This window comes from Bolinopsis microptera, chromosome 10, assembly GCF_026151205.1.
Source record: "Bolinopsis microptera isolate Bmic1 chromosome 10, MBARI_Bmic_1.0, whole genome shotgun sequence".
Lineage (NCBI taxonomy): Eukaryota > Metazoa > Ctenophora > Tentaculata > Lobata > Bolinopsidae > Bolinopsis > Bolinopsis microptera.
The window spans coordinates 16,891,775-16,916,652 of record NC_087081.1 but is presented as its reverse complement, the minus strand read 5'-3'; the positions used below and the strand labels follow the sequence as shown (position 1 = coordinate 16,916,652).

At 38.3% G+C, this 24,878-nt stretch overlaps 1 protein-coding gene across 1 annotated transcript; it reads left to right on the top strand.

Moving 5' to 3' along the window:
* Positions 1-352: 352 nt before the first annotated feature.
* LOC134822365 (cilia- and flagella-associated protein 91-like) lies at positions 353-24,843 on the top strand. Its single transcript, XM_063833395.1, has 19 exons — positions 353-378; positions 14,196-14,270; positions 14,470-14,546; positions 14,651-14,803; positions 15,140-15,356; positions 19,228-19,369; positions 20,293-20,425; positions 20,639-20,712; positions 20,918-21,071; positions 21,305-21,395; positions 21,633-21,736; positions 21,960-22,109; positions 22,360-22,431; positions 22,639-22,785; positions 23,057-23,229; positions 23,533-23,665; positions 23,822-23,886; positions 24,048-24,214; positions 24,406-24,843. Exons 2-19 carry the CDS (start codon positions 14,204-14,206, stop codon positions 24,426-24,428), a joined length of 2,142 nt encoding a protein of 713 aa, XP_063689465.1. The 5' UTR covers positions 353-378; positions 14,196-14,203; the 3' UTR covers positions 24,429-24,843.
* Positions 24,844-24,878: the final 35 nt, after the last annotated feature.

The window sequence follows — 24,878 nt, the reverse complement described above, 5'->3', positions numbered from 1 at the left end:
TGCCTTTTTACAAAAGGGTGAAAAGAAAAAAATATTAGCTAAGGCTGCAGCTGTGAATGTGTTGGTTGTGTGAAATTTGAGGTAACTCTTAGCAGCTATATTGCCCATGTTTTATCATTGCAACAATTTACTTTTTTTAACTGCTTCAAATTATGGTAAATAAAATTGTATGTAAAGTTTACTATTGTTGATAACATATCACTTTTTACCTTATTGCTAATAACATGAGCATATGTTTCATTTTCTTATAGAACACTGTAGTAGTAGTATAGTAGTAGTGTACAATTCAGTTTTTGCCATAAAAGCAACCAGTTGTACTGTCCCTTTACTATCCTTTCAGATGGGAAAAGAACACTACTATATAACAAATAATTTGAGGTATGTCCAATGAGCCAATGTCGCCTAATATGTCACCTAGTTTGGCTTTCTGATTCGGCTTCCTCAACTCCTTATGATAAGAAACCTCACACCTCTTCTTCAAGGTATGGCCTTCGACACCACATCAGATCAGAAAAACCTTTGTCAATTAAACCCTAAGTCCTAGTAGTAGACTCAATAAAAGTAGTAGACACATATCATTCAGTAAAAGTAGAAACTCCTAATATTCATAGCTCTGTTGACTGTTGAGGCACCAATCAGTAATGGAATTGACAATGATGCCCCCTGTTCTGTATCCATGTGGTAAATGCTCTCAAGTTGTCACTGGCCTCGATTGCATTGAGTGTGATGGTTCCTGTGGTAAATGGTATCATACCAAGTGTTGTATGCACAAAAAACGTATGGAAAACTTGGGCAACACTCAGAAGCAATGTGGGTATGTAAGAATTGCAAGGCCTTAGAGAAGAAACCGGCTAAGCTTGTTAAAGTAGTAAAATGGACCAACAACATGTTCCTAGTGCTGCGGGGTAAAGTGGGCAATACCTTCATTTATGAATTAAGCAGATTAATCAACCTGTTTAGTGTTTAATGACAAGACAGAATGGGAGAGTGTGGCATTAAGACTAGTATTCATCTTCATTCTTCATTCCAATGATGCTACAAAAACCATTAAAAAACTCACGGGTAAAGGATGACACCATCTATCTTGATAAAAGTCTCAAGTTGTGGAAACCTAGTGACTTGACTGCTATAATCAGTGAAGGGCGTGAGATTCAGAATCAACTTGAGGAGGCACGTAAAGCCCAGGAGAGATCCCTTGCTATCAAGTTTGCTCAGATCATGATCCATGGCAAAGTCTCAGCAGCAACGCCGGTCTCATAAATCGTCAAAGCCGTTGGATGTTGATGAAACGGTTATTGGACAGCTAAAGGAAAAACATCCATCTGCTATGACTGCAGCAGATAAAATTCTGATCACAGGTGATAAAGTGGCAGTCGAAGAAGTTATCTTTGAAGCCATTGATTCAAAATTAGTGGACAGCTGCTACCAACAACATGCAGTATGTTTGCCCACCGCTTGCTAAATACTTTGAGAACACCTACATAGAACCAACAGACCTACATGGCAAACAGTGAGGGAATGATTATCAAGAGCTGTGAAGGTTTCACTCAAGGAGACAATATTGACACTGGTGGATATGCTCTTAGCACCAAGCCACTTATTGACCGCCTGAGAAACATCATCAAGCAAGTGTGGTTTGCAGATGATAGTGCTGCTGGAGGGAAACTGGAAGCAGTGTATAAGTGGTGGAAGGAGTTGCTCCAAGTAGGACCTAAGTACGGTTATTTTCCTAACCCATCTAAGAGCATTCTAGTAGTAAAGGACCCTCAGATGATTGACCAGGCCAAGGCATTTTTTGGAGAGTTCAATATGCAAATAACATCAGGTACCAGGCATATTAGAGCAGTACTTGGCAATACAGGTGTCAAAGATCAGTACATCACAGATAAGGTTCAAGGGTGGTGTGACGACATCAAGATGTTAGCTGATATTGCAGAATCTGAACCCCAAGCAACCTACTCAGCCTACATCGCTGGCATCCAACACAGATGGAAGTTTGTTCAAAGGACTGTGCCACACATCTCTGAAGCCATGGAGCCGCTAGAAGACAAAATAAGACAAAAGCTTCTACCAAAGATTCCGGGCGGGGAGATCTAGGACTTAGAGAGAGATGTGTTCAATGAAACAATAAGTTTTATTTTACATTCCTTTCATAAATAAAATAAGAGCTTAAACCACGAATTAGTTAACTAGAAGTAAACTAGAGGAAATATTCTTTAGTGGTTGTATATAATTATTTAAAAAACTTTATTTGTTAGTATTTTTATTATGGAAAGTGGTTGAATTTAGTGAGACAAGGTCAGTTTCTCTATTGTCTCAGAAAAATTTCTACTTTACAGTAGGCAATGCTGAGTGGCAGGAATGACGGACCAAAACGCTTGGGGCTAACAATGGCCCATTTACAAACCACTTCAGACATGGCAATGATGTCATTTAAATGCTTAATTCATCTGAAACTGACCCTACTGCACTTCTAACATTCTATAAAAATCTCTTCTAAAATAGGTATAAAAATGCATAACACAAAACACACAAATAAAATGTTTATAATCCTAAACTATTTTCTAGCATCTTACTTGAGCGTCTCCTGCACTTCAAAAAGCTCTACTGCCCTGACCCAAAAGAACAACTAGGGTTCTCGAAGGGTGCTCAAACAAATGACCACGTTTTTACCCTTAAGACAGTCATTGACAAATATACCAAGGTTAAGAAAGCTCGCCTCTATGCATGCTTTGTTGATCTAAGAAAGGCCTTTGACACTGTATGTAGGGACCTCCTTCTGCACAAAATCACATGCCTTGGAATAACTGGAAACTTCTTCAATTGCCTAAGTGATATGTATAGAAACTCAATAGCTCATATAAAAATCTCCAAACTCTTGTCCCCTAATATTGACATTGGAAAAGGAACAGAGCAGGGACACCCCCTATCACCGGACCTTTTTAAAATCTATATCAACGACTTGTCATCTCTCCTGAAATCTGTTGGTGATTATCCTATTCTAGCTGACGTCCTAATATCACATCTGCTCTGGGCTGACGATCTTGTCCTACTTGCCCTAAGTCCCAAGGCCTTGCAAGACAATATAAACATCCTATTCGACTTCTGTAACTCTATGGGCCTTGAAGTAAACATTAAAAAAACCAAGATTCTCATATTCTGCCCTCCTAAAAGAAAACAATCCTATGAAACATTCATTTTGGGAGGCCAGCCCATCCAACACACCGAAAAATACTGCTATCTTGGCATTATATTCCACAGAAATGGATCTTTTACAGCAGCAAATACTGAACTGAGGGCCAAGGCTCTCCGTGCTCTCTATGGCCTCAAAGGCAATATCGTCAAAGATGCCCTCTCTCACCGTTCCCTAAACATTCTATTTGACTCTCTAATAAAACCGATACTGCTCTATGGCTGCCAAATCTTATTTCCTCACTCAAAAACCATGAGATACCTCTCCAAAACAGATAGCAAAGCCAACCCCCAGCATACTCTCAGGTACATCTCACAAGACCACTATGAAAGATTCCACCTTAAGTTTATCAAGTGGTCCTTGTCTGTCCATTCAAAAGCATCAAATATAGGCTGCTGGGGCGAAAGTGGGCGCCACCCCCTCTTCTTTGAAGCCTGCAAACTTACAATAGATTTCTATAGTCGTCTTGAAAGCACTGAAAATGAACTTCTCTCCGCTGCATTTCACGAGCAGATTATGCTGGGCCTTCCTTGGTACACCAACATCTCTAATCTTCTCACCAAATATAACTTCCCCCACTCATCCTCTTCAAAATCCAAGCTCTCTACCCAAATCAGTCACAACATGAGGGAAGAATTTGTGGATACCTGGAAATCTGCCAAGGCATCCTCACCTAAATTAGAATTCTACAATCAAATTAAACATGATTTTGAACCAGAAACATACTTAGGAGTGGTTAAGATCCCCGATGCTCGGAAAAGCTTAACAAGGTTTCGTATTAGCTGCCACAATCTTTACATTGAGAGGGGCCGTTACGAAACCCCCCTAGTACCAAGAGAACATCGATGGTGCACTTTTTGCTTTTTCAGCAAGGGGCTTAAGCCTATTGAGGACGAAATTCATGTTCTAACTGACTGTTTACTCTACTCCTCAGTTAGAGAAAAATTTAACTTCCATCCCAAAAATATTACTGACCTAGCCGGTTTGCTATCCGATAAAACACTAGACCCTACAAAATTTACTGCCACAGCAAGAGCAATCCATTCAATTCTCTCTGTGAACGAAAATTTTACAGCCTAGGGTAAAGCACATAATTTTGTCATTTTTTGGCAATTTTCCGACTGCCTGATATAAACCATGGGTTTTAACCTCGTCTGAAATTCCGATTTAGATGAAACCTCCACCATGTTATAGTAGACAGTCTAGGCAAGTTCTAACACAAAAATGATCGAAATTGCTGGGGTTGAAGATGTTAAAAAAAATTATTTTGAAAAAATGACAAAATTAGGTGACTTTACTTAATTTTGTCACCCCGAACCTAATTTTGTCACTTGAAGATTGTGCAAAAAGTAACCGTTTCTCGGTATTTTAGACTACCTGGATGCATCATTCGAGCGCTTTTTTACCAACATTGACCTCAAAAATCCCAAAGATATGATGTTTTCATAGTTTTGTAGCTTGATGAAAAGATGACACTTTTTGGGTATCTAATCTTAGAAAATAGCCCCAAATGCCCCTGAAACCACTGGCATTTTGAAAAACGATTGGTTCTAGGCCTAGGTTGAAATTTTCATGTCTGTAGATAGATCACTTGCTTAGTAATTTCATCAAATATTTTTTTAGTCATTTTAGATTGAAAAAATCAGATTATCCACCTAATATTTCTCGGCGAAAATATGCTATTATAAGTGTTATGCTATTATTTAAGTGCCTTATACATATCCTATGGGCAAAAAAACTTCAGAATAGTTGTATAAGGCCATTTTCAACACAATCTGTGATTTACAAGAAATTTGAGAAATGTCGATTTTTTTGACAAAATTAGGTACTTCTGGCAAAATCGAACCTAATTTTGTCACCCTCTGTAACTTGAACAATAATTGCGCTAGAGACTTGAAAATTTGTACGTATACTTCTGATGTAGAAGATATTTGAAATATGCAATGGCATGAAGCTAGCTCAATTACTTTTGAAATAGCAATAAATCAAAATTTTGAAAATTCCTTAAGAAAACCTTAAGGATCTTATTTATTTTTCGGGTTAACAGTTTCGCCTTCATTTTTGACACAGATGCAAAAGAGCTAGAAACTTAAACTTTGTACGAGCAGTTTCAGCAAAGTCTAAGCTTTCTTTTTATACACAATCCTTTTCTTTCAAGCTGAAATTCCGAGCCGAGGCAGTTTTTCAGAGCAAAATGACAAAATTAGGTACCCTGACAAAATTATGTGCCTTACCCTACTATAAGAGCCCAGATTTCCACTCAAATACTGGCCAATGCATAATGCTATAGGACCTCAAAAATAGTATTATAAAACATTTCTATTTTATCCCTACACATTTGTAAATTACTAGAATTGTGTAACCTTAAATTATTTCAGAATTATAACTATTGTGAATTCAATAAAATAATTATCACTTTTGTATCCTTGTATCCTAATCCTTCTATAATAAATTTCTATAGAACTTTTGAATTTCTATAAAACTAATAAACCTATATTATATATTCATTTTGCACCCAGAGAAAGATGTGATCACAGAGGTGGTTTCGATGTTATGTTCATGACAAGGTATGGGGCTGCTGCAAGTTATATTTTGCTAAGATATTACCGCTTTTTCAAGCTTAAGTAATCTAGGCAAGGTCAATTTTAAAGTTTTTGAATTTTGTCGAACGCTGTTTAAGGCTAGGTTCCAGTCATTTGGTTCTCCTTCCTTTTGAGTGTGAGTGATGGTGATTCTTATGGATGATTTGAGGTGATTGGGTTTATAACAGGTGAATGTAGTTAGCATGAGATTTTGTCGTACTGTATTCCATATTGTCCCTGCTCTGTATATGTAGCTGTCTGATGGTTTAGGTGTGAGAATGAGTGTCTCTTTGCCAAGTCTGCCAGATGTTTCAAAGAGGGAGTATAGTGATATAGGGGTTCTATATTTCAAGACCTTGAAGATGTCATTAATACAATGGTAGAAGTACAGATTATGCACATTCATGAAAACGATTTAGATAGGTTCCACTACAGTTGTGACACATTTGACTCTTTTATGCAGCTATTTCAAGAAAAAATAGACTTGTCTTGCAAACTTCTAACTCCAAGAACCACTAAACGTAATAGCATAACCAACCCTTGGATTACCCAGGGTCTAATTAATTCCATCGAGAAGAAAGCTAGATTGTATTTCGAATGGAAAAAGACTTGTACATTAAAATTACCTGACGGGGATCCGAATAAGCACATTTGCTACAAGGAATTCGACAAGTTTCTCAAAAGCTCAATAAATATGGCAAAGACTATGTGCTACACTAGAAAATTCGAAAAGTACAGCATGAACTCGAAAAAGACGTGGGAAGTTATTAATGAACTCCGTGGTAAAACTATGTCTCGATGTAAGGACGATTTTGTCATAAACGGTCAGAGAGTTACCTGCAGACGAATAATTGCTAACAAATTTTGTGAATATTTTACATCTCTTGCAAGTAATCTCAATAAAAATGTACTGACGAACAATAGTATTTCTCTGGAACCAATAGAATCATTTGCTCAGTTCATGTCAAATTCAGTATCTGACTCCATTTATCTGGAAGAAACTAATAAAGACGAGATCATCGAGGTGATCAAAGATTTTCAAAATGGCAAGGCGAGTGACATACCAATAATTGTTGTAAAGAAATCATCAAAGCTCATAGCTGGTACCTTGGCCAGGCTTTACAACACATGTATACAAAGTGGTACATTCCCGAGTATTTTTAAAACTGGTAAAGTTATTCCTATTTACAAGAAAGACAATAAGGAATGTATTGAAAACTATCGGCCTGTATCAATATTACCTTTATTTGGAAAAAATTTCGAGAAGATCATTTACAAACGGCTCTATAATTTCTTCACATCTAAAGGTCAGTGTACTGACAGACTCACAGTTTGGATTTAGAAAAGGTCATTCCACCACTCATGCTCTACACAAATCTATAGACTCCGTTACAAAGACTCTAGCTGGCAATAAACATGTCTTAGGAATATTCATTGACTTAAGCAAAGCCTTCGACACCCTTGACCACAACATTCTTCTAAGCAAATTAAACTCCTATGGTATTAGGGGCACAGCACTTACCTTACTTAAAAGCTATTTGACTAACAGAAAGCAGTATGTTATGTATAACGATGTACCATCAGAAACATTGGATGTGAAATTTGGGGTACCACAGGGGTCAATTCTAGGGCCGTTACTCTTCCTACTGTATATGAACGATATAGTGAACTGTTTTTCTGACAGTGAGGTGAAATTTGTACTTTATGCTGATGACACTAATATCTTTATATCAGGACCATCTAGAGAAGCAACATACAAAAAAGCAAACTTAGTTCTTAAACATGTGTCGATTTACATGAAATGTAATCTACTCCATATCAATATGTCTAAATGTTGCTACATCCATTTTAAACCTGCCTCTGAATATGATGAGACCTGTGCAAGGACCAGACCATTTGCTAACCTGCTAGATGAGTCTAGGTCAATATTCATCGATGGTAACGTTATTACTAAAGTCAAAGATACCAAATTCCTAGGTATTGTTATAGATAGTAAGTTAAACTGGGCTGCCCATATGCACTACATTCGTAAAAAACTTCGGTCCATGACTGGTGCAATCTGTAGAATTCGACACTCGATACCTGGTGAACTATATTTGAAAATATATAATGCTCTCTTTGAATCACATCTCAGTTATGGTATAAGTGTTTGGGGCGTTGTCCTTAAAGAACGATCAAATGACAGTATTTTTATCACACAGAAGCACTGTGTAAGGATCCTTTTTGGTGATCTCGACTCATATTTAGATAAACAATCAACATGTGCACGTACTAGACCGTATGGTATGCAAAAATTAGACCATAAACACTTTGAAAAGGAGCATACAAAACCCATTTTTAATAGACTAAAAATTCTAACGGCTCAAAACTTGTACAAATATCACTGCATTTTAGAATTCTCTAAGATTATCAAGTACCACTGCCCCTACTCCCTTTATGAGGCCATCAACATTTCAAACCGTGCAACGAGTCTAACTGTTATTCTTCTAAATAAATCAAATACCTTTTTGTTTAATGCAGCCAAGCTTTGGAACACAGTTCATAAAAAAATTTCAACTTCAAGCAATTGCCTAGAAACTTCCATTAACTTGATAAAATTGAGAACCAAAGCACTATTAGTACAATCGCAGGCAGCTGACTTAAAAGATACCTGGACTCCAACCAATTTTAAATTGCAGTAATTAAATTGCACATGCAGCAGCACACACCTAATATTACTATCATGATTGAACTATAAGCTGATAAGCTTTCAGATCCATTTTTAACCACTTGATGTAATGTTTTTAATAATTAAATATTTTATTTTACAAATTTATATCAGATCGAACCTATATTTGATAATCGAACCTATATTCGATAATCAAACCTGTATTCGATAGTTAAATTTAAGCGATAAATTGATATTGATATTATTATTGTTGAATGAAGTTAACTCCTGAGATAAATTTTATTAATTTTTAACAAAGGGACTTGGAGTATAAACGACCAAGTTCGCATAAATGCCTACCCAACCAAGAATTTAGGAGGCAAGGGTGGGTGCGTAAACTTTATGGTCTGCACTCTCCGATCCTGTATCACCCTGGATTCTTTTTGACGTATTTTTGTATTAGGTATATACCTTCTATCCATTCTCTTGCTACTCCAAGTCCCCTAAGATATCTGGTAAAAAGGTCCTGCTAGTTATATATAAAATATATTTATGTTTGCTTTAATTGATACTAAATAAAATTGTTGTTTTCTTGAAATTGTTGTTTTCTTGATTTCATGAGCGTTAAGTTTACCAATAAAATTGGGAGGATTGGGCATGTGTAAATTCCACGAAAAATGTCAGTTCGAGTACACAGCCTCCAAGCTAATCACTACTGAGCTGACAAAGGAAATAGTTGGCTAAGAGGAAGTATACACCGCATCAAGTAACTTCACCAACTCTGGAAGAAATTTTGAAAAATCAAAGAATTCCAAGCTCCAAGCCAAGTATGAAGCTATAGCTGAAAGATGTGGCACCTCCTCCAAGAGAGCTCTACTAGCAACAAGAGAAAAGATGGCTTCCGGTTGGATCAACACACTGCCACTCCAGAAGTATAGCTACACTCTGAACAAATAGGAGTTCCGTGACAGCGTCTGCCCGCGCTACAGCTGGTGGATACCAAACACCCTCATCACATGCGGATGCTGAAAAACAAGTGGCCTTGACCACCTCCTCACTTGCAAGCTAGGAGATACGTTATAATGACCCACAATCACATCAGAGACACAATGGCCAATCTCAGGCGTGAAGTATGTCATGATGTGAAAATTGAACCCCAGCTAAAGAAGGTAAACGAGTGACGAGGGTGACTATCTCAATACCAAGACTATGACTGGTGACTAAGCTCGGCTTGATATATCTGCTAGAGGAGTTGAATGAGGAGCTAGATAGTGTAGAATGTGGAAAAGGCAACTTTCACCCCGGCTGTATTTCTCACATTTAGAGGTAAGTCGAAAGAAGAGTGTAAGCAATTTGTCAACAGATTAGCAGATCTCATAGCCAGAAAGAGGAAGGAGAGGTACTGTGATGTAGTAAGCCATGTGAGGATAAGATTTGCTATGCTAAGAACAACTCATCGCTCTTCGTGGGGACAGAGGAAAGAAGATTGACATCAAATATGAGATCCCTCTGACAGAAGTTTCGTGCAACCTCATGCAGCCCCGATGATGGAGAAGATGATTAATTTTGAAAATTCGTGTGCCTATATTTAATTGCTTAAAAGTTTTATCGGTAGCGGTTTTTGAAATCTCTCCGTTATTGGCATAACAGTGTTTGCGGCCTGTACTGCGCGAACGACAGAAATTTCACTAAAATTATTCTGCTCCTAAAATGTTGGTTCTAGTAATTAATAAATGTGACATGTAATTGTAAAATAACAATTAAATAGACCCTGCTTGCGGCGCGTTACTGGGCCGCGCTCAGCCTGTCATTCCGCCTAATAATGTTGTTTACCAACATTAAAGCCTGGGGTCCTCAGGTAAGCGGCGCGCGCATTGTTAAATAATGGACGGACTTGGCGAACACTACTTTAAATTGCTTTGCCTGAATGTTGACGGATGCTAATTGACGATGTCAATTCATCGCAGCTCGGCGCGGCACAGTAGCGCATCTCGCCGATGTCGCTGTGAGAAGTTGTATCACGTTGCGACCCCCACTATTGTTTCACTATCGTCCTGACGATACAGGGGAGCCGCGCACTTCGTGCGCGGCGGGTCATACAACGTTGTATGACAAGTGAAAAGCCTCATTGAGTGCTCGGCGCGGCAGAGTAACGCATCGCGCTACAATGACGGATGTTACTCGTCTAAATTTCTTCGAAGTAGCGCGCGCCGCTTTCTTCTCGATGGCAAGTGCTACGAAGTAGCGGTCGCCAGGCCAAACCATTAACAATGGTCAACCTGGACGGGGTTAATATTTCGTAAATGCGCGCGAGCGAATTAATTTACAGAAGAAATTAGAATTAAACACAATTTATTTTGCCATAGTCGAATCATATAAATGAAATAAATTTAAATTGAAAACTAAACTGTAAACGTCGCGTAAAATAATAATTTTTAAAAATTACTGCAAATTATGGTCAATGGTGAGGTGCATTTGTCAAATCGTGCTGATTTAACGAATTGGGCTGTATAATACAGTATATAAATATACAACATAATATACGAGCGAAAGCCGAGCTGCGAAATTACAAACTTTTGCAAAGGTTATAGCGGGCAGATTGGAAACTTACATGGTACAATGCAAAGGTAGTGGCGCGCGCTTAATTTGATATTATACGTAAATATAGTGATGAATGATGATAAATGATTTTAACCATTTGCTTGCTTATGATGATGATGAAAATCTAAATATTATAGGCTACAATGAGCATTTTAGTAACAAATAGTATGAAAGATCTGAAAATTAAAAATAAATAAAATCCCTAAAAATATTTACATCCCAAGTTAAAATTTAAATACTTTATTTTAAAAACACTATATCAAATAAGGTGGTTGATCAGTCACTTGTGTCATTACGACGACGTCGTTATATCAAGTCAAAATATTCCCCAAAATAAGTTAAAGACGATTCCCAATCGAGAACGTTTTGGTAGAAAAAGTTTCTCAAGTTACATAAATATCATTGGAAATGCAATTTTATGGATAAAATCAATAAAGCTTACGAGTAAATCCGAAAACAAAGTAACACACCCAACAATGGTTGAGATGTGATACATCCAAGCAGTCTAAGTCCACAATAATATCATGAGCTAATCTAAAAGTAGCTCCAATGTTCATGTAACCAGACAGGTTCTACCAATCCAAAGAGTTTAGTAGGTTTCCATTCAGTCAGTAGTAAACAGTGTCTAGCACTGGTCGTCCTAAGAGGGACTCCCCATTTATTACAGGCCTGGGTAAGGCCGCGTACATACCAATGGATAGAGCATTGGCTGTCTAATATAGGGACTAGACTACCCAGCTAGGCGTGGGTTTGCTTAAACAATGAAATATTTTCAATTGATTCCAGATTCGTATATTTTTTGGTACAATTGCATTTGACATTATGTCTATTTAAATATTATAAATAATTGTTTTTAAAATACACGTCCTAGGCCTCATGCGTTAGTGTTATTGGAACCAAAATCTTCTCATTGATTAATTTAAAAAACTTTCAATCATCAATATATAATACAGGCACAAGGCAGCAGGGTTTTTTTAATAATTTGATTATAATACTTGATTTAATTATACATGATAATAAATACAGGATATAATCAATTGATATTTTTATCATTACAAATTTAAATCAATTAAGGGGTCGTTCACATATTCCGTAATCACTTTTTGAATAATTTTTCCACCCCCTCTCCCCTCCGTAATCAGTTGTATACACAGCTATTGCGTCAAAATTACACTAGCGTAATCATTTGGAAACCCCCCTCTACTCGGCTGATTACGTAATATGTGAACGACCCCTAATATATTTTTATGAATATTTTTGAGGCACGGTATATAACGATCGTTATTTATAAAATCACTTCTGCGAAATGGAATTATTGTCCATCATTATAATATGGCAAAAGTTTGAGATGATGAACTGAATTTGACCCCATCTTCATATAAGAAAGGTTTCAGTATTTTGATATTGAGGAACAGGTAAGGAAGACGTGGAAGAATGTATTGCGCGAGATGCAATGGTTTGCAGAATTGGGGAATGAAATGAGTTTGTTAAATCTGACAAATTCATGGGAAAACTAAGCAGATTTTGAAGCCACTTACAAAAGTTTCAAATCAAAAATCATTTCATATTTTATAGTAAGTTCAGTTATTAGTAGCTAAAATCCACATCATACAAGTTCTACTACGAACTTCCCTGGATTGTAATTCGACATTTTCGACTGAATTTAAGTATATACATTACACTGGATATACCGCATAAAGTGTGACTTTCTTTTTGAAAACTGAGGGCATGGTTTGCGGAGTAAGAATCACCACAAGTACAAAGTTTTGGACATTCTTTCAGCTTCAGGTTATATCTTAGAGCTTTAGCATCTGAAAACTGTTGCTTATTCAACTTTAATAGTTTTTGACAAAATTAAACTTCATGAGTTTAGATTGAAATTGGCTAATCTCCTCTGAATTGAATACAAATAACACACGTTATTGCCGACGTTTCGCCCCCATCGCTTCTTCAAGGCGGAACAAAAACTTTGTTACATAGTGACCTGGTAAATATCCAAATTAATACATAAAACTCTGAGAAACATTAAAAATAAATGGGAAGATTCTAAGCGGTAGAAAATTTTTAAAGCAAAAGATAGATGTTAGGCCAAAGAATCTAGAACTGTCCAATATTTGAGAGCTAGACCAACGTACACAGAACAGCAACGAAAATAGCTTCCTACTCCCTAACATTTTCGGGGAAACTGAAAGGGTGCCACGTACATATATTTTGATGACATTTACATAATAGCCCATGTGGTCTTTTGCCACGAGTCTGCTTCAGGTGAGAGCCATGGGGGCGAAACGTCGGCAATAACGTGTGTTATTTGTATTCAATTCAGAGGAGATTAGCCAATTTCAATCTAAACTCATAATGATAGACCCTCTGACAAGGGCAAAGCGTCATATATACGCTACAAACTCAAAATTAAACTTCACAGTTATTTTTAACTAAATTTTGTCAGAAATATAGTTGAGTTGATAAAAACAATAAAAATAGCTAAAAATTTAACATCGCTGGTGCTCAATCTTTCTCATAAACTGAAAGTAAATCTTTGTTAAATTGAAATATTCTCCAAAGAACTTTGTTCAATGCTATGTTTCTTCAATATGAAAGATTACTTAATTTATTTAAGAAAATATTCAGGTTACTTAAATTACACTTAATCAATATAAACAGGTTAGTTTGCGGTCGTCCAACTCGTCCTGGGTACTGCAAAGTGTTAATAGCAAATACAAGCGAGCTATAGACTGGACCATCAGTAGGTCCACGCAAAACATGACCAATATTCTCCATCGATTTCTGTCCTCTCTTGGTGATAATGCTACAGCGTTTATACAAGTTATCCTTACAAATAATGTTAAGGTATTTCTAAGATGACTCCTATGAACAACATCAAGTTTCTCTAAATGAATTTAAGTCCAGTGACCAAATAGTGGATCATAGTCGGTAGAGAATGTTAGCACATGTTTTTTGGTGTCCTGTTGATGAGCAATTCCCTTATAACCATCACAACTCAGCTTACCAAGGAGAAAAAGAAGAATTAAATTACTGTAGATGATTTATTGTGTGTGATTTACTGTATTTACTGTATCGCATTCAAAAGATGTCACGAAATGGCTGTATTATTTACTCAGTGCACATTCAAAAAATGAGATATTACAATTGCTTACTAATAATATGTGAAAAGTGTGCAGCATGACCACCACACAGACGCTGCAGAGCACCAAAGTTCAGACACAGAGACGTTATGATTACATTTATGGTAGGTTTTTACAATTCTAAGTTATATCCTGCCTCACAGTTCACACGAAGTTAATCTCTTTTTACTTAATTAATTACTGAATATGACTTAATAAATTATTGAATATTACTTAATTATTTACTGAATATTACTTAATTAATTACTGAATATTACTTAATTAATTACAGAATATTACTTAATTAATTACTGAATATTACAGATCCACTGTTCACACTGTCCAGCAACAGAGACCACGCTAGAGAGAGATATAAAGCTTACATAGCTCCAGATCGAGTGGTTAGATTCCTTTTAACATGATTGTAAACAGGGGATTTGTTGGAATCACGTTAGTAGGTCTGTTTGTCTGTCTGTTTGTCTGTTTGAAATTGCTGCTTTTTCAGAAAAAGGTACCTCACTACGGACCCATGTTCTCGGGGCTGAATCACTTTCCGAACCAACAAATACAGATCGACTCCTGTGATCCAGTTCCTACATTCATGTCCAGAAAATGGCAGGGCTACCAAACCAAACAACAAGTTCACATGAGCACTGTGGTAAGCTACTCAAGTAAACTGTAAAGTATTATATTAATGTAAATGATTACTATTTCATTAAACAATTATATTATTACGTTCGAACAAAATAAAATAAATGTTCTGAGCAACCGTATTAATGTAAGTTGGGCAATTATATTTATTTTATTCAAAAACTTGAGAGGGTTTAATGGTTTACAAAGGAAGTCATCTGATTGCAAATTCTCACCTTCCATATATATATGTACATACTTAAACAAGTAAAACAGCTAACCCCCTCACCCCTCCCCCCTCCCCCTACACCCCTCCCCCCAGAACCCCCACACCCCTCCCCTCACCTGAACTAACATCCCCCAGAACCCCCACCTAGCGGTATCAGGAGGTGACCGGTACAAGTACTCACGGCGCCCCATCATCCCGTTCCTCCAACAAGTTCCGCCGGACGTGCTGCTCCAGACAACACGCGTGGACCCCACAATGCCGCCCCCCGAGCAGCAACAAAGCAGGCCTCCTACTCCTCTAACTTGGACTGTGGGCGTGCAGACCATGTACCGGGAGAGTGAGGCACAGACTGGTTAGTTCTGTTATTTATCACAATGTACAGGGAGAGTGAGGCACAGACTGGTTAGTTCTGTTCTTTATCACAATGTACAGGGAGAGTGAGGCACAGACTGGTTAGTTCTGTTCTTTATCACAATGTACAGGGAGAGTGAGGCACAGACTGGTTAGTTCTGTTCTTTATCACAATGTACAGGGAGAGTGAGGCACAGACTGGTTAGTTCTGTTCTTTATCACAATGTACAGGGAGAGTGAGGCACAGACTGGTTAGTTCTGTTCTTTATCACAATGTATAGGGAGAGTGAGGCACAGACTGGTTAGTTCTGTTCTTTATCACAATGTACAGGGAGAGTGATGCACAGACTGGTTAGTTCTGTTCTTTATCACAATGTACAGGGAGAGTGAGGCACAGACTGGTTAGTTCTGTTCTTTATCACAATGTACAGGGAGAGTGAGGCACAGACTGGTTAGTTCTGTTCTTTATCACAATGTACAGGGAGAGTGAGGCACAGACTGGTTAGTTCTGTTCTTTATCACAATGTACAGGGAGAGTGAGGCACAGACTGGTTAGTTCTGTTCTTTATCACAATGTACAGGGAGAGTGAGGCACAGACTGGTTAGTTCTGTTCTTTATCACAATGTACAGGGAGAGTGAGGCACAGACTGGTTAGTTCTGTTCTTTATCACAATGTACAGGGAGAGTGAGGCACAGACTGGTTAGTTCTGTTCTTTATCACAATGTACAGGGAGAGTGAGGCACAGACTGGTTAGTTCTGCTCTTTATCACAATGTACAGGGAGAGTGAGGCACAGACTGGTTAGTTCTGTTCTTTATCACAATGTACAGGGAGAGTGAGGCACAGACTGGTTAGTTCTGTTCTTTATCACAATGTACAGGGAGAGTGAGGCACAGACTGGTTAGTTCTGTTCTTTATCACAATGTACAGGGAGAGTGAGGCACAGACTGGTTAGTTCTGTTCTTTATCACAATGTACAGGGAGAGTGAGGCACAGACTGGTTAGTTCTGTTCTTTATCACAATGTACAGGGAGAGTGAGGCACAGACTGATTAGTTCTGTTCTTTATCACAATGTACAGGGAGAGTGAGGCACAGACTGGTTAGTTCTGTTCTTTATCACAATGTACAGGGAGAGTGAGGCACAGACTGGTTAGTTCTGTTCTTTATCACAATGTACAGGGAGAGTGAGGCACAGACTGGTTAGTTCTGTTCTTTATCACAATGTTCAGGGAGAGTGAGGCACAGACTGGTTAGTTCTGTTCTTTATCACAATGTACCGGGAGAGTGAGGCACAGACTGGTTAGTTCTGTTCTTTATCACAATGTACAGGGAGAGTGAGGCACAAACTGGTTAGTTCTGCTCTTTATCACAATGTACAGGGAGAGTGAGGCACAGACTGGTTAGTTCTGTTATTTATCATAGGGAGAGTGAGGCACAGACTGGTTAGTTCTGTTCTTTATCACAATGTACAGGGAGAGTGAGGCACAGACTGGTTAGTTCTGTTCTTTATCACAATGTACAGGGAGCGTGAGGCACAGACTGGTTAGTTCTGTTCTTTATCACAATGTACAGGGAGAGTGAGGCACAGACTGGTTAGTTCTGTTCTTTATCACAATGTACAGGGAGAGTGAGGCACAGACTGGTTAGTTCTGTTCTTTATCACAATGTATAGGGAGAGTGAGGCACAGACTGGTTAGTTCTGTTCTTTATCACAATGTATAGGGAGAGTGAGGCACAGACTGGTTAGTTCTGTTCTTTATCACAATGTACAGGGAGAGTGAGGCACAGACTGGTTAGTTCTGTTCTTTATCACAATGTACAGGGAGAGTGAGGCACAGACTGGTTAGTTCTGTTCTTTATCACAATGTACAGGGAGAGTGAGGACAGACTGGTTAGTTCTGTTCTTTATCACAATGTACAGGGAGAGTGAGGCACAGACTGGTTAGTTCTGTTCTTTATCACAATGTACCGGGAGAGTGAGGCACAGACTGGTTAGTTCTGTTCTTTATCACAATGTACAGGGAGAGTGAGGCACAGACTGGTTAGTTCTGTTCTTTATCACAATGTACAGGGAGAGTGAGGCACAGACTGGTTAGTTCTGTTCTTTATCACAATGTACAGGGAGAGTGAGGCACAGACTGGTTAGTTCTGTTCTTTATCACAATGTACCGGGAGAGTGAGGCACAGACTGGTTAGTTCTGTTCTTTATCACAATGTACAGGGAGAGTGAGGCACAGACTGGTTAGTTCTGTTCTTTATCACAATGTACAGGGAGAGTGAGGCACAGCCTGGTTAGTTCTGTTCTTTATCACAATGTACAGGGAGAGTGAGGCACAGACTGGTTAGTTCTGTTCTTTATCACAATGTACAGGGAGAATGAGGCACAGACTGGTTAGTTCTGTTCTTTATCACAATGTACAGGGAGAGTGAGGCACAGACTGGTTAGTTCTGTTATTTATCACAATGTACAGGGAGAGTGAGGCACAGACTGGTTAGTTCTGTTCTTTATCACAATGTACAGGGAGAGTGAGGCACAGACTGGTTAGTTCTGTTCTTTATCACAATGTACAGGGAGAGTGAGGCACAGCCTGGTTAGTTCTGTTCTTTATCACAATGTACAGGGAGAGTGAGGCACAGACTGGTTAGTTCTGTTCTTTATCACAATGTACCGGGAGAGTGAGGCACAGACTGGTTAGTTCTGTTCTTTATCACAATGTACAGGGAGAGTGATGCACAGACTGGTTAGTTCTGTTCTTTATCACAATGTACAGGGAGAGTGAGGCACAGACTGGTTAGTTCTGTTCTTTATCACAATGTACAGGGAGAGTGAGGCACAGACTGGTTAGTTCTGTTCTTTATCACAATGTACAGGGAGAGTGAGGCACAGACTGGTTAGTTCTGTTCTTTATCACAATGTACAGGGAGAGTGAGGCACAGACTGGTTAGTTCTGTTCTTTATCACAATGTACAGGGAGAGTGAGGCACAGACTGGTTAGTTCTGTTCTTTATCACAATGTACAGGGAGAGTGAGGCACAGACTGGTTAGTTCTGTTCTTTATCACAATGTACAGGGAGAGTGAGGCACAGACTGGTTAGTTCTGTTCTTTATCACAATGTACAGGGAGAGTGAGGCACAGACTGGTTAGTTCTGTTCTTTATCACAATGTACAGGGAGAGTGAGGCACAGACTGGTTAGTTCTGTTCTTTATCACAATGTACAGGGAGAGTGAGGCACAGACTGGTTAGTTCTGTTCTTTATCACAATGTACAGGGAGAGTGAGGCACAGACTGGTTAGTTCTGTTCTTTATCACAATGTACAGGGAGAGTGAGGCACAGACTGGTTAGTTCTGCTCTTTATCACAATGTACCGGGAGAGTGAGGCACAGACTGGTTAGTTCTGTTCTTTATCACAATGTACAGGGAGAGTGAGGCACAGACTGGTTAGTTCTGTTCTTTATCACAATGTACAGGGAGAGTGAGGCACAGACTGGTTAGTTCTGTTCTTTATCACAATGTACAGGGAGAGTGAGGCACAGACTGGTTAGTTCTGTTCTTTATCACAATGTACAGGGAGAGTGAGGCACAGACTGGTTAGTTCTGTTCTTTATCACAATGTACAGGGAGAGTGAGGCACAGACTGGTTAGTTCTGTTCTTTATCACAATGTACAGGGAGAGTGAGGCACAGACTGGTTAGTTCTGTTCTTTATCACAGGATTAAGAAATTACTTTTTTCTTTGCATGACAGTTATCATCTTATTGACCCTAATTAGCAAGAGCTAATTTAAATTATGAAAACTTTGTTTCAATTAATGAACTATGAACGACTAAGTTTGAGGAAGGAACTAATCTGATATCACGTGACCCTCAGAACCATACACACCGGAATATGTTACGGAGAAAGGTACAGTTCCGGAACTGCTGACTTTAGCTTCACTCTCGTATACACGAGGTCTTCCTGCGGGACTTGCAGAGGTGGAGATGATTGAGAGAGCGAGGGAGAAACGAGCCTGGTACGTCTTTCATTTCCATCAATTCTTATTTTCTTGATAGATTCTCACCTTTGAACATGAAAACTGTTGAAGTATTCTCATTAGTCTGCAAATTTTCCAAATTATGAGCTTATTTTCTTAAACTGATAAAACTATCGCAACCAAACATCGGTGTTCGACCTACAAATGATGAGGTCGCTGTTTCTCATTGTAATGATTACGATAGACTATAACGAGTTTCCTGGTATAAGTGCACTATAGTACTGATGGACTTGACTAAACTTCCTATCTCTATAGAAACCAATATTTTATAAGTAGTCACGTGATCACTTAATAGCCAATAATACGTACCTTGTTCCTTGTCTACTATATTAGTCAGTCGTTTATCTGAAATTTTAGGACTAAAGTTATCATTTAGATCACTATGCTATGAGTACTCTAAACATTTGTGCTATCTGAGTTGCTAGTTCGCAAGACTTGGTTACGTAGTATTGTTCATTTTACATACAACTACTTAACTTACCTTTGCTAAATGGATTTAACTCCAAAAGTTATTTAAGAAAGTCATTTAAGTATTTATATTGGATAACTCGTGGTCGGACTGTTTTATTTGGCACAAAAATTTATTGGGTTGTTTTCTTGCTGTTTTAATTTAAAGATCTTATCTGTTCTCTATATAGTAGGGAATATAATGGTCATTTATCGTTTTTAATTTAGAAAGGTAACATTTAATTCTTCATGTGAACCATCCCAAACTGTATAAATCCTATAATTTCATTGCTAAGGAGCTAAACAGTAACAGTAAACAGTAAACAGTAACATTTGTTAGCTATTTGGTCGCCGTACGACAAACACTGATCTTACTTCTTTACATGACGTCACTTTGATTCTTTACTTTCACTCTCACTTTGAGTCCTTACTTTCACTCTCACTTTATCTGCTAGGGAGAAGACGCTTCCTCCAGTTGACGACGTATCTCAACTATCTAAACGTAGAGCAATGATGGAGGAGCTGGAGAGAAAGGAGTGGGTCATTAGGGAGAGGGAAATTGAGAAACTTCAGCAAGTCAGATTACAGGTGAGGGAGGGGCGTAACTAGAAACCGGAGGTTGAGGGGTATGGTAAGAGATCAGGGGTTGAGGGGCGTGGTTAGAGACCGGGGGTTGAGGGCCGTGGCTAGAGACCGGGGGTTGAGGGGCGTGGCTAGAGACCAGAAGTTGAGGGGCTATTTGAGAAATTCAGTAATAAGTAGATAAACTGTTGTCTTACCTTCTCTATTACTTTTATACAGGTTTTAAAGCAGATTTTAGAGAAACGGGAGGAAGATAATAACGGTACAAACACTGAACGACTCAATGCTATTTGGTGAGACAACTTTTCTGGTTCGGGCATTTGGTGTATTACTAATTCATGTTTGTTATCTTTTTAGTTACATCCTTCAGTGTCGAGGTAGTACTTTATATATCCCATGAAACTATTGGGGTATCGAATATAGCCTATTATAATCATTCTAGCACATAATCAATGAATCATTTTATCAGAATGTTTGTTAGCTTTATATTTGTTACAGGTCTAAAAAGCAGGTGGCTAAGGATGCGAAATTCAAGAAGATGAGAACGGAGAACATCAAGGCCCTCAGGAAGCTAGCTTCGGAGAGGGAAAAAGTCGAGGGCAAACTTTCTCGAAGAAATGTTGTGTCTGACTATTCCTCTTTTGCTTCTCAGGTACGACTCACTTACGAGCTACACGTATACAGTACAGACAGTCAAATTTAAACATTGTTATTTCCTCCTTGATAGAAATGATAGAATTAGGTGACAGTCGATTTTCTGTATAAACGATTTCCATAATTCACACCATGAAGAATAGTAAAGTTATTTCTAAATAACAAGTGATACTACTACTACTACTATACACAACAATGGTTTGTCTTGGTCTCACCTTATATACTGTGCAGGTCTATGCTCCACAAACTCGTGTCGGAGTATTTCTGGATAGAGGATCTGAGCTTTACAATGTGAAGAATAGATATCTCAACACATACGAGGGTATGTCATCTCTTGGAGACTTTTTTAGGATTTTTAATGACCGTTCCATTTGGATTACAATTTCCTTTTTTATTGATGACATAATCATCAATTAGTTAGAACATGGATCAGTAAACTGTACATGTAGGCGGTCTGTGGTGAACTGCTATATCGTAATACTGATGACTTTAAAATGACACGTGACACATAATAACAATCAGGAAAATCCCCAAAATTATCTAACAAGTAATTTTGCAGGCTTACTGGAACTAGAGAACTCGCTGCCAGACTATGTCACTCAGCCACGTATCAAGCTTCCTAACCTTATCTCTGGAAAGGGTGGTGCTAAGAAACGATTTGAGGTACGGATAATTCAGACCTTCCTATATGATAATGTATACTGTATACCTTCCTATACAGTATTATATTTCAATCAATTTAGGGTGATACATCAAGAAGCAGGTGATTTTCGTGACTGGGTCATCTTAATGATTGGCATTCCGTGCTATCCTACCAATCAGTGTATCTTCCTGTCATTATCAATGTCACTGAGAATATGTTTGAATTGCATACCATTATCTTCAGAAACGTTTGAAGGAGCTTGATGATACAGCAGAGTTGATAAAGTTAGAAAAGGAGAAACAATTCGAGGTTCCTGCACCTCCCAGGTTCCTACAGAAGGTGGTCCGACCTCCACCTCGACCTCCCACGCCGAGTGTCGATACTCCTTCCGAGGTATGTTTTACTGTATCTGTTGTGTGGCTTTTATTAATAAGTTACTTGAGATATTAATTAATTTGCTTCGTTCAGTGAAAAACTCGATAGCTTTAAAGAGTAAAAGCGTGCACAGACTATATAATCCTCAATAAGTCTGGTGGATTATTGTATATAGAACTCACTATCTATATATATTATAGAACTCACTCCAACGTAAGGCTAAAACCTGACTTCTCCCACTTCGTCTGTGATTCCAATTCACTTTCAGGAGGATGAGAGACGAGAACTAGCCATCATATTCCTACAACAACTTCTTCGTGGAAGAGCTATTCAGAACATGGTATATTTAAATTTTTTTTAAGTAAAACAAAATTTAAATTGGTATCAGAGTTTTCATGCGCGTCTTTCCTATTGCTAGTTTTTCGTATTGTTTCCATAGAAACGAGCGCTGAAAGATATATAAATTTCCATTGCTCGCATTCCGGTTGCGCGGCTGAAAAGATGTCAAAATCCAGGTTTATCCGGTTAATCACCATGCTTATTCCAGATGCAAGAGGGTAAAGAGAAGAGAATGGAACTTATCAACGAGCTTAGATCAACTGAAGCTCTGAAGCCCGAAGCAGAGAAACTGAACAAGGACTCTAAGAAAGCAGCACGAGCAGTGCAACGAAAACAGCGCATGATGCATCACAAGGTTTGTTGTTTGTTCCATTTAAGAATGTCGGCCGATAAAGGTTAACATAGCTTCAGTGGAATTACAGAAAAAGTACAATACAAGTGTATCATAAATATCATGTTTCAATTAAATAAATTTCGAATAAAAAATAAATACGAGCTTCATTGAATGCGTGATGTACGTCAGCTTAACTTTAGATTGGAGGTCATATTTTGTCCTGCTTGGGAAATATCGAGAAAAATGAAATTTCATTTGCATCAAACATCCGATTTAAAAATCCCTTGTGCAGGAGAACCTGGCTAACGAAATGTTGGAGGGTATGGGAGGTAAGAATATTGGTCAGATGGCAGACTTCTTGAGCAAGGAGTTGGTTAGACTCCAGGAGGAACAGAGAATCCACGCCTTTGCTTTATTGGCAGAGAGGAAGAGGAGGATGAGGGAGGCGGAGGAGAGTGGTAAACGGTGTGTACTCACTACTCATTGACTTATTTTAAAATTATATGTAATAAGTTAATCACTTATTAATTGATGAAACAGTTATTTTTTTGATGAAACAGTTATTTTTTGTCAATTTTGTGGACTCGTAGTTAAAAGTCATAAGCTATCGATCAATTCAATTTATTAATTCTGACTTCATCGAAGGAACATCACACCAAAAAGTTAGATTGTTAGTTTGACGTTCCAAAGGTTTGAATCGAAACTATCAATGCTCTGTTATAATTATACATTACATTGCACAATAAAACGAACGGGTTTTAACTGCAGACAAGTTGAAGAAAGAAGAAGAGTTGAGGAGGATGAGATCTGGAGACACATGTGTAATTGTCACCAGGGCACAATGGAGACTTATCTAGAGGACATCATCGTGAGGAGTGTGGACAGGACTGCTGACGAACAGGTTAGGGTCACGTGATGGGACATTAGTTTTCAATATGTTGCTGAGCAGATATTGAATATTAATAAGCATTGTCATCTATTCTATCATATTCATGGTTTCTACTTACTGCTACCATTAAATCATACGGAGTCTTAAATTTCTAATTTATTCCCTCAGGCAAGAGAAGAAATCCAGACGAAAGCAGAGAAGATCAACGAGATTGCTTACGAACTGGAGAGCAAGTGAGTCTGACCCCGTGACCCCCCCCCCCCTGTCGCTTTAAGTTTCAATATTAACAGAGCCAGGTATGAAACGTTCTACCATGCTGGAGGCTTCTTTTCTGCCACACTGGATTTGAACTTGAATTTATTATACTTTTCAATAACAGATAATCTCGAACCAGGAGAGATAGATTACAATCTGAAAACATGGTAGCAGAGCTTGTTTACTCGTTCCTGCTCCCGGAAACGGAAAAAGAAACGCTCAGGGAAAACGTCAAGCGAGAACAGAGACGACACATACTCGCCGCTCATTCTGTCATTCACGGCCAGACTACAGACATCGAGAAGGGTAAGTTGTCACTTCATGACACGTGGGGTGTCACTTCATGACACGTGGGGTGGTGTCATGCCAATACGGTGTTTCAAGCCGGACGCAGTTAAATTCTAAGTAATCGCAGTCATAAATACTCCTCTACTTTATCACTCTTTTAACCGCAACATTGCAAATTAGATGAACTTTTAACGCAAATTAAATTTCAGAGGGTGAATCGAGTAAGAAGTGACGGGGAGGACGTCTTTTGCATCAGAAATAGAATAACTGCGAAGTTTAGTTGTAGAAAAAGTGCTGGACAACTGGGTAGATAGGGACTAAAAAACTGTGGAAATGTTTAATCAACAAGTTTTTACGTTTAAGATGTTTGGGTAGAACTGTAAACTTGAACTCCACCTAATATTTTTAGTTTTGGTGCTTTCACGTCGAAAAGACCCGTGGATGATACTTGATACTGGTAACTAAATGTCGGCAGAAATTTTTAATTTTTTAAAGACTTTCACCGCCCAATTCCCATATCTCATCATGGTTGAAAAAGCTTGTAAATACGAATTTTGATAATTGCACAGTGTATCTGATGGATCCAGCGCGAACTATGAACATATGTTAATTGTAAATTAGCATGAGGCGTGACTTTATAGCTCAAATTGTTGTTTAATTTTTCAAAACCAACAATGATTCG